Source organism: Marmota flaviventris, chromosome 2, assembly GCF_047511675.1.
Source record: "Marmota flaviventris isolate mMarFla1 chromosome 2, mMarFla1.hap1, whole genome shotgun sequence".
Lineage (NCBI taxonomy): Eukaryota > Metazoa > Chordata > Mammalia > Rodentia > Sciuridae > Marmota > Marmota flaviventris.
This window is the reverse complement of record NC_092499.1, coordinates 115,588,726-115,599,433: the sequence shown is the minus strand read 5'-3', so window position 1 is coordinate 115,599,433 and position 10,708 is coordinate 115,588,726. Positions and strand designations below refer to the sequence as shown.

General features: G+C 53.4%; 1 protein-coding gene across 13 annotated transcripts in view; it reads left to right on the top strand.

Moving 5' to 3' along the window:
- Nucleotides 1–8,360: 8,360 nt before the first annotated feature.
- The window catches only part of Tle3 (TLE family member 3, transcriptional corepressor), a 48,572-nt gene continuing 46,224 nt past the window's right edge, over nucleotides 8,361–10,708 (top strand). For 12 of the 13 annotated variants that reach the window (XM_027923938.2, XM_027923925.2, XM_027923903.2 and 9 more), the window contains exons 1-3: nucleotides 8,361–9,452; nucleotides 10,000–10,100; nucleotides 10,584–10,647. In XM_027923938.2, coding sequence (XP_027779739.1) covers nucleotides 9,429–9,452; nucleotides 10,000–10,100; nucleotides 10,584–10,647 — 189 coding nt within the window. In that variant the 5' untranslated portion in view covers nucleotides 8,361–9,428. The remainder of the gene's footprint in view (nucleotides 9,453–9,999; nucleotides 10,101–10,583; nucleotides 10,648–10,708) is intronic. The other variant, XM_027923877.2, reaches the window with a different exon arrangement.

Sequence of the window (10,708 nt, the reverse complement as noted above, 5' to 3'; positions counted from 1 at the left end):
GGAGGGAGGGCTGCTCAGAACTTGCCATGACCATTTGTTCTGGGAGACAAATCACTCAAATCTCTGGTCCTCTGTCTCTTCTTCTACAGATGAGGACACTCCCCTGCCCCACAAGTGGTATCTTACCTAGAGTAAGTATATAGACATGGTGTCTAAGCCGAAAAAAGAGGTCAAAAGGAAAGGGATATTAGTTTTTATTTTCTGCGCCTTGCTTCATCCTATAGATGTTTTGTGGTGACTTCATTGTCAGATAGTTGGATCTCCAGGCTCCCCAAATGAGACATTTTTGCAATTCTATTCCAGTATTAAAATCTGGAGTCATTTATTTGCCTTATTTCCTCCGTTTTCACAGCTGAAGTCCACTTGCCCTTTTTCTTACTACCATCTCTCCATGTTCCCCAACTTCCAGGGTGGACCTGAAGCCTAGATCTTCAGAGTCCCTGTCATTCCCTCTGTTTTGCACCCCATCCCTGTTCCCTCCCACCTTTCTTTGTTGCCTCAATCTCCCTCCTGCAGAACCTCAACCTCAGGAAAGACACCCTTAAAGGAAGCAAAGAATACCCCCTTACTGGGCCATCCCTCCCCACCAAACTTCATACAACCTCGTTCTATTTGACCTCCCACCCTGACACCCTTTCAGAGCTGGGCCAACAGCAATTGCTGCGACTGCTTCCACGGAACACAGACGCTCACAGGGTTCAGGCCTATGTTCCTGCTGCAGGAGCTTCCAATGGATCCCAGATCTTGTCTAGATTCACCCAGCCCTCCACAGAGGGGTTTATTTGGAATAACTACAAAACTGTTAGTTTATCGGGCAACTGTAAAATAGAGAAACTCTATACGTTGGTAGGAACTCACAGCTGGTTGGCTTGGATCACTTTCTAGTAGAGAGGACACTAAGAATAGAGAAAAGAGAATGAGCTTTGGAGGCAGAGGATTTGGGGTTCAACCATCAGCTCCTTCCCTTCCTGCACATGTGACACATTGTATTTCAGTTGACTCCTCTGCAAAATAGGGGCACAAAGAACCCCTAGTTGTTAAAATTAGATAAGAGAGTATGTGTCAGTTCCTCAGCCTTAACATTATTGGCATTGGATCCAGATAATTCTTTGTTGTGGGGGATGCTGTAGGCATTGTAAGATATTTAGAGTTATGCCTACTCTGAATGCTTGTGGCACCCCCAGCCTGAGTCATGACTATTAGAAATGTCTCCAGATATTGCCCAATGTCCCCAAGGGGGCAAGTCACCCCAACTGAGAAGCACTGGTATATATTAGCATACCTGATAAATAAACTCATCACTATTACAGAATATATATGACAAACTCATTTATAAATTCATTTAATGGAAAGATAGAAAGCTGTGAGCAGATTTGGAAATGAAAAATCAAAACTATCAGGCAAATACTCTCTCCTCTCTCCTCTGACCCCGACTCAGAACCCCCATCAGAGACCAGATATGCTCGGCTAGAGTCCTGCCCTAATCATCTAGGCCCACCCTCAGCACTCCCCTCCACTGGCCTGGATAATACTTGCTGTTTGGGCTCCACCCTTGTGAAGTTGGATGCATTAATACCAGCAAACTATTTCTTAATCTCCTAAGCCTCGGCTTTGAATCCTTAAAAAGGAAAGAAAGAAACAGCACAAATCTCTTAATTAGGACGCCCAATCACTTCGATAAATATTTACCCGGTTCCAGCGTGAGGCATGGAAACCCTGCGCCATTAGTCAATAGAGGTCAGCAAAGTGCACCTTGGGGACAGCAGCTTGAAATTCGCTTGGCTTTTGGAGGAGGTGTGGGGAGGATGTTTCCAGTCTTTGCCTCTGCTAAAGACAGGTGAACAAACACATTCCCTGCCCACTCTGCACACCTGCCCCCCCCCCCACAAAGTCCCAGGTGGACACGTGTGCCTCATTGTAAATCGCCACCTGGCAGTCTGGCTGCCTTAGGTTTCTGGAGAGAAGGCAGTGGTGTCCTTTACATGTTGGGCCACCAAGCAAACCGGACTTCCCCAGTGTTCTCTGAAGTACCCTAGCAGGGCACCTTTGCTCTTATCTGGAACTCTCCTCTTTCCCCTTCTCTCTGATGTATCAGGGGTCACACTCCACAGGCTGCTTCCCTGACTATCACCCTCCCTTTTACTGAGTTCTACTTCCCTACCTGGACTCTCATTTAATACTGAGAGTCTACAAACAACCTAGAATTGAAGCAGTCTAGGCTTATGTATGTCCCAAAGGCAAGGCCTTCCCTAGATTTTGGTACTTCCAAAGAAATCTTGCAGAGAGTAGGCTTTTGGTAAACTTTTGCCAGGTAAGCAATCAGGAGCCATTATTTTCATTTTACAGGTGTGGAAACTGAGACCCCCAAGAATTTTGAGGTCTCCACTGTACAGGAAGTTTGCCCAACATCTGGCAGATCTTCAGGTTTCCCGATTCTGAGCAAGTGCTGCCACACAGGAGATTCATTCTACTGGTGAGTAGATGCATTCTCTCCTGACTTTATTATCCTTCAGGGACATCCTTCATTGGAGCCTGAGATGAGAGAGGGGATGAGGGCAAGGGTCACAGAGAAGCAAGTCTTACCCTCCTTTCTCAGGGAGCAAATAACACCTTGTCAGGAAATGAAACAAAGAAAGGGCCCAGGAAGGGAGACTACCCTGGGAGGCTGAGAGGCAAAGGAAGAATTTTGTTAGAAGCCTTTGCTCATTCTGCTTCTCTCTCTTTACCCACTGGGATATGTTAATATTTGCCAAGGGCTTAGAATAGCATGAGATGTCTGTCCATCCTGCTGGTCTGAGCTCAAGCTTCACCCTCTCAGGAAAGTCCTTTGAGAACCCCTTCTTATACACTGTTCCCCCTCTGAACAAAATTAAACTCTCCCCACTCTTTCTTTCTTTCTTTTTATTGGAGATTGAACCCAGGGCCCTGCACATGCTAGGCAAGTGCTCTACCACCTGAGCTACACTCTCAACCCAAGATTATACTTTTGTACACTTGTGTGGCTCATCTCAGAAATCCTGTGAACTCCACTGTGGTGGCAGTCATGTCTCTCCCTGCCTCTGTCTATCCCTACATCCCTCCGGGGTTAACTTTGAATTGCCCCCTCATTCTTTCCTTCCCTTCTCCCCACACCCCAGGGGTCCATGGGCAATAGGGATAACCAAGGTCATTTGAGGACCATGGTACAGAATGGAAAATCTGGAGAAGGAAGGAAGGCCCTAGGACGCCCAGAGGGCCTTCCTGAGAACTCCAAGGGAGCTGGGAATCCCTACAGGGCTTGTATATGGATATAGAATATGGTGGGAGCATCTGCCTGACTTACCCTCCACTAGGACTGGAATTCTGAGCCTTCCTCGCCTCTACCGGCAGAAAACCTTCAAGAAGTTGAATCCCTGAGCTGGTTCTACATCATCATCATGGCCACCGTAGCTAACTGTTATTGATCACTTAATGTGCCAGCTCTGTACTAAGTACATCACATGCATTATCTCCATCGATCCTCAACAATCCTCTGAGGTCGACAGGATTGTTATCTCCACTTTACAGATGAGGAAATGGAGGCTTAGCAAGATTAAATAGGTCCCCCAAGGTCACACAGAAGAGGAGTTGGGAAGCTCTGGGAAGTCCCTCCAACTTCATGAGGCTCCTTTCCCTGAAATGAGATGACTGCAGGATACATTCTCTAGAAGCTGCCTTAGGGACTTCTGGGGTCCCTTCAGATTCTTATGGCCCATCCTGTAGCTCCATCACAGTCCTGGAAAGCCAACCTTGTAGAGGCAGCAAGGCATGCTTAGTTAAGGATGTGGACTCTGGAGCTGAATTGCTTGGTTCAAGTACCTCAGTCACTGAAGTAACCTTGGGCAAGTTATTGTACCACTGTATCAATTTCTCATCTGTAAAATGGGAGTGATATTAATGGCAACCACTTCATTCTTTGTGTGAGGATTAAATATGTTAATATTTGCCAAGGGCTTAGAATAGCATCTGGTACAGAGTAAGCACTACGTAAGTTTGTCAAATAAATGCCAATTTCCCTTCCTCTTGCTCTCTGGTGAGGTGCTGGCTTGTGGAGAAAGGTCTGAGAGGATTGGTGGATGGAGGGGTGGAGAATTACCCTCGTGAGGAAGATAAAGTCTAAGAATCGGAGGAACCTAAAAGAATCAACTTGAGGGGGGTGGTGAGGAAGATTTCTTTCCCCATTGGGCAGTTCCAGGAAGAGCCCTCCAAAAAATCAAAGCCTGTGGAGGCTCTAGGAGAAGGGATGACAGAGAGAGGTTTATAACCCCACCCAAAGCACTGTGATCAGTTCCTCAAATAGGAGGCCACAGCCTGGTGGCTGGCCAGAACCAGGTCCTCTAATTCCTGAGAAAAGGGTGGAAACATATATTAACACTTATCTGAAGTATTTGACACTTATTTTTAAAGGACCAGAGGAGCAGCTCTTGGGGCTGGAAGAAACTGCCCATCAATCATCCTGCACCCCAAATGAGGGTATAGGGAACCTCCACTGTAGATCCAGGCCGGGCTTTCTTTCTCACTCGGTGACTTTTTTTTTTTTTTTTTTTTAATGTGCCAGGAATTCCTCTCCCACGTGGGGTGGACTCCGAGGTACTCAATTAAGCAGCCAATGAAAAGTCAGCTCTCCGGTAGCAAATGACCCTGACACTTCTTGTAACATAAACAGTTGAAACGTTTCCAATTAGAACTGGAGACAGAGACGTTTGAACTCTTTCTCTCCACTCCCCCCTTTCTTTAAAATAATTGTCAAGCACTTTGGACAGGGTGTTGTATACATGTTTTTTATTTTCTTTTCTCTTTCTCAAGCAAAAAAGAAGTATATTTTTCTCCTTGTTTTTCCTAATTTGTGGGGTGGCATGAGAGTGGGGGGCAGAGCAGTGGCGAGCTTAAAGGGGTGTTGGCCTGGTTAATTAGCTCTCTGCCCCCTTCCTGCTCTGGGTTCAGGCTATGGGGCAGAGTAAGGAGCTACGCTAGTGCAGAGCAAGCGAGATCCACAGGCGGGAGCGCTGCCCCCACCCTCAGACCCTCAGAAAGGGCTGGGAATGAATGAAGGAAGAAGGACATAAGGAAGGAGGAATGAATTTCCTCTGCAAATGCTCGCACAAGAGCCAGCTGCCCTGGATTCTAATTCTGACCCTCTGCCCAGTCTAGAACAAATTACTAAGATTTCTCGCCTCTGTTTTCTACTCTGTAAAGTGGGTCACCAGCCAGGCCTCTTAGGAAGTGGGGTGAGGGTGCACACGGTAGTGTCTGGGAAGCAGTGGCTTGCCTTGTAACTATTAAGCGATCAAGAATTATTCTTCCTTACTGCCTGGCACGCTTTGGCAGTCCGGCTCTGCGGTAGAGACGGCGCTCTGCAAAACCTCGTCTATCAGGCCCGGTGACTGACTCCTCTAGTGTGCCATGACCGGCGCCCAGGCTTACAGGTGAACTCGACCTGGGTTTGTCTACCTGGCAGGAGCTTTCTAGCTCGTGGGGTTTCCCGGAGAGCCGCCAGAGAGACACACGGACCTGACACCGAGCTGCTGTGCTTTTCTGTACATAGTCCGCATAGACCCGACCTGGGGGGCCAGTGGCTCCCTTGGCCGCCAGCGGGCAGGCGCCGTCGGAGCCAGTCCGGAGGGAGACCCAGAGAAGGAAACCAGGCGAGGCGCCGCTTCCCGGGCATCTTGAAGGCATTGTGTTTAATAAATCTGGGCAAGACGTACACTCGCTCTCTCCCGCCTCTCTTCTCGGCTCCCAAATCGAGACCTGCTGTAGGACCCTCAGTTTACAGGGTCTTAAAACCCCCTCCACTTTGATTAGCAGCTTCAAAGAGCTCTCTTTAAAGTTGCCCTTCTCCCCGCCCCCACCTCTCCTCCTACTTTACAGGACACCCTTCCCCCATCACTCCTAGACAGAAAGAGGAGGACCACAGCAAAACACTAAATGCAAGTTTAAAGGGGCGGGAGTGGGGGTGGGGTGAGTCGTCAGGCTGCGTTCCGAACGTGGCCTTAGAAATTACCTATTTCAGTCGTGCGCAAGAGTTAGAACACCATGGAGTTTGGGATTTCTTTTTCTTTCTTTCTCTCCCTCTCTTATTATTATTATTTTTGGTTCTTCTTTTTCTTTCTTTTTTTTCGGGTTTGTGTGTGTGTTTTTACCTTTTATTATTTAAATTGATACGTTTCATTACTAGGGAGAAAAATAAAATATTCCTTTGATACACAAAATCAAATTGATATTTAGCCTCTGCTTACTTTTTTATGCATGGCTCCTTTATACCACATGGTAGTGACAGATTGTTTGAGCTGGAAGGAAAAGCCATTCAAAGCTAATTAAGCAGCCATTCCAAGCACTATTTGCAAGCGGGAGGCTCAGAAGCCTCGGCATTTGTCAGCGCTCCCCCACCCCGCGTGGTTTTGACTGACAGCTCTGGTCACGGATTGACAGCTCCTGGAAGCTCCACCAATCAGTAACCTGAAGCTCCTTTCGCTATCTGTGATTGGTTGTTAAGGCTTTCTCGGGGCGTGGTTGGCGTTCCCCACGTGGGAGCCAGAGGAAAAGATGGGCGGGGCGAGGAGGGAGCGGGTGCGCCCACCCGTGACGTAAGGGGGAGGGCAGAGACGGGGGAGGGGAAAAGGAAGCTCCAAAGAGGAGCCATTTTGTGTCTAATGAATGCTGTGGCCAGATGCTCGCATCTGTCGAGCCGGGTTTCTTCTAACCCCCCCTTTTCGGTGCGCGCTGCACACGATTTATGTTTTTATTTAGGAGAATAAATAAATGAAGAGAGAATCGCGGTTCGGGGCAGGCGGCCGAAGCGGGCATGGGGAGACTCAATTCTGAGGCCGGCGCTCACGTGTAACTCCCTGCGCACCGGCCTCCGAGGGCCGGCTTGCTCTCAGCTCCTCATTAAGATGCAAAAGCGAACCTTCGGCTCTTAATGAGGGGAAAATATAGATACGGGGGCGCGCTGCCGGCTCGCGCGCGGCCGCCGCCGCCCCGGGGTGCGTTCTAGCTTGCGGAGAGGCCGGGGGAGAGGCCGGGGGACCTGCCTGGGCCGCCCACCCGGCAGTGCTGTCTCCGAGGGCCGCTAGCCTGAGGCTGGTCTACTCTGACGTAACCCCGAGCACAGGAGACGAGGCTATCAGTTTGCGGACAAACTGACCCAAGAGTCGAGTGGCCTTTGGGACTGCTCAGGGAGTCTGCGAGGAGTCGTGCAGGGGTGCTCCAGGCGTGCGCGGAAGGCGGGGGAGCGGCTGCGCCCCCAGGGGCGTCGAGGCTGGCGCCCCAGACACCACAGGCTCTCACATAGGCTCCTCCACAAGCTGCTGCCAACGCTGTGATAATACGGCGACTAGGCCGAGTCAACCGGGTGGGAACTCGGAGCTCTCGGGTTGCGCCGGGAGAGCCCCGACCCTATTCCCAGCTCCACTCCTTTGGACCTGGAGTGCAGCGGGGACCCCTCCCGGGAAGCCTGCGGCCAGGACGTAGCTGTCCCCACTGGGAAGGAACCCCGAGTGGGGTCAGCCGCGAACAGAGCCTGTTGTCCGCGGGCTGCCGGGCCCTTCCATCTGCGCTACCCGCCAAGCCAGAGTTCCTCAGACTTCTCTCAGGCAGCCGACGCTCATCAGAGGCGCTGTTTATTTGGCTTTCTGAAAAGAAGGGCGAACGAACAAAGAAGGGAAGCTGGGGGCTAATGGGCAGCGGTAGGAAGGGATAAAGATAGGGACAGCCGCAGTTCCGAGCAAAATTTTAAAGATCGAAGGCAACTTTGGGAGCCACCATTTTATCCGTCCTAAATCTTGTGAAGTGAAAACATTAAAGTGACAAAGTGATTCTGTTTGTTTTATAGTATCTAATTGGGCTGCTTTGCAGACCTAATGAGATTAGAGGGAGGAATCGTTCTCCACCACTGCAGAATAAACCGATACATTACTACTAGCCACAGGTTTTGAAGATCGTACAGCTTGTCTTTTTTTTCTTTTGTTGTTATTCTTGTCTTCTCTTTCCCCCTCCTGCTAAATAATTATTTGCTAGTAGATCGTGGGAAAAAAAGAGGAGGGAAAAAACTAGCAGCCCAGGACTATAATATATATCTATTTATTATATGTCTTTTGGTTAATTCCTGATCTGAGGAGCGCTGTTTTTCACTCCCATGCGAAAGTCACCAGCGGGTAGGGCCTGATTGCTACTTTTCATGCATAGTTTTAGACACAAGAGGGCATTGTGACGTCGCGCCCGGCGGCGCCCAGTCGCAGGCCGAGCCCAGCAGCCCCACGTGGGGACTCCGCGCTCCCATTGGCCAGTGCCGGGCGAAGCTGCCACATTATTTTGTTACTTTTCAGTCCCTATTTGGAACTGCTCTCGCGGCAGTTCAGACCTCGTGCGCGTCCCCCTCGCCTGTCTGTGTGTGGTATCCGCAGGTCCGAGGCACTTTTTTTGGTGTGTGTGTGTGTGTGTGTGTTGAGTGTTTGTGTTCGGGGGTTTCTCGGGGCTCGGAGAGAGCCGGGCCGAGGGGAAGGAAGGAAGCCGCAGAGCTCCCTGTCTCAGGCTGCGTCTCTCCTCCAGCGCTCTCCTGCCTGCGCTCTGTGAGGCGGCAGCGGCGGTGGCGCCGAGCGCTCCTCGCTGGGTTCGCACAGCTCAAGTTGGGAGCAGCGAGGACCCCTTTGCTGAGGTTTCCCGTGCTCGCTGGAATAAGATGCCAGGGCGATTGATTTGCACCTACTGAACCCGGAGTTCCTCCCCGGCCCTGGGAAGGGTTGGCGGCGGCGGCGGCGGCAGTAGCAGACGGAACAGCAGGCTCTCCTCTCCGAGGGGGGGCGTCGAAGCGCCCGCGCCGGGCTCCAGCCCTCACCCTCCCGCGCTCCTGCGGCCCCGAGCAGCCACCTTCAGTGCCTGCCTTCTTCCTCTTCTCGTCGCGAGTCCCCGACCCGGCTGCCTCTAGGATCAGACCCGCTCGCCCCGGATGCTTGGGGTTGCCCCGCGCACCCCGCTCCAGGTTCTACGCGCTGAGTAATCCAAAGGGGACCCGCGCTCGCCCCGGGAGGAGCCCCCGGCCCTGGGACCCAGCTCTGGACCCGCCGGGGAGCCGACGATGTCCACGCAGCCCCAGGCGTTGACACTGTCCACGCAGCCAGGGGAAGGCGGCCGGCTGCAGCCCGCCGAGCCCTAGGAGCACAAAGCCCGCTCCCGCCGCCCGGCCTCGGCGCCCGCCGACGACTTTGCCGCCCGCTCCGCAGCTCTTTGTCTCCACTTGGGGCGGGCGCCCGACTCTGGGATTTCGCTGTGATAGCGGGCTGGGGGGGCCGGGGGCGAGTTCTCGGTTCCCCGGCCGCCCCCCGCTCGGGCTCGGCTCCCCCCTCCCCCGCACCTCTCCGGCCCGGGCTCTCGGCGCTTCCACGCTCTCGGAATCACGACCCCTCCCTGCCATGTATCCGCAAGGCAGACATCCGGTGAGTAATTGCAACTCGGTTTATTTAAGCATCTATCATGGCAGGGTAAACGAGGCAGTTTATCTGGCACCTCCATTTTGCATGTTGCTACCTATGATGTGTTTGTGTGTGTGTGTGTGTGTGTGTGTGTGTGTGTGTGTGTTCTCACACAAAGGGGCTGAGGTGGGGGTACGCTGTTGAGAGAAGGGTAATTCCGCCGGAGTGGAGTGGGGGCCGTGGACCTTCGAGGGGGAGCTGTTAACGCTGCCCCCGCCCCCTCTCCTAAGTCTCCCAACTCTCCCGGCGTGTCTCCCCGCCCCCGCCTACTTGGGAATGGGGGCCTCTAGTAGAAAGGATGGGAGCCCGCGACGGATAGGGAACGATCGGGGCACCCCCCGCCCCTGCCCCGTCGGGGAGCTGAGAAACTTGCTGGGAAGGTTCTGGGCGGTGAGGGTGGCCTCTCCCGTGGATCTCGGCGGGGAGGGGCCGGGACGCCGCGGAGGGCCAGGCGGCTTGGAGCCCCTCTGAAACCCGCGTCCCTCCCCTGTCTTGTCCTTGCGGGCTCCAGGCTCCCCATCAGCCCGGGCAGCCGGGATTTAAATTCACGGTGGCTGAGTCTTGTGACAGGATCAAAGACGAATTCCAGTTCCTGCAAGCTCAATATCACAGGTAAGGCTGGTGGGGGCCGCCCCGGGGCTGGCGGGGAGGGGGCGGCTCCTGCCACCCCCAGCGGGGACCGAAGGGCTGCCGACCCCGGGGCGACAGGGCCTCCGCCTTTTGTTTCCCCTTTCCCAGCGCGCCGCCTTAACCCTTCGCTGCCCGCAGCTGCCCGGCTCTGGGTGCCGCCCCCGCATGAGGGTCGGGGTCACTTGCCGCTTTGCTCGGCTTTCTGGGGTCGCAAGCCTGCGTCAGGGGCCGCACCCCCGCGGCCAGGATAAGTCCGCTCGCCCGGCCGTGGGAAGTTTCGAGTAGTTTCGGTCCCGGTTCCCGGTGGCAGGGACCCAGCCCCCGCTCCGCCCCGAGGCTGGCGGGGTAATGGGGTAACCCCTGGGTATCAGGGAAGTGGAGAAGTGGCTCTCGGAGGCCCTTGGGTTGGGTCCGGGAGGAGGTCGTGCAGGTGCCAGGCCTGAGCGGTTCCTCCTGCCCTCGCAGCCTCAAAGTGGAGTACGACAAGCTGGCGAACGAGAAGACGGAGATGCAGCGCCATTATGTGATGGTGAGAGGCGGCCCGGGGAGGGGAGCAGAGGGCAGGGCGCAGACCCTGTCGGGTCGAAGCT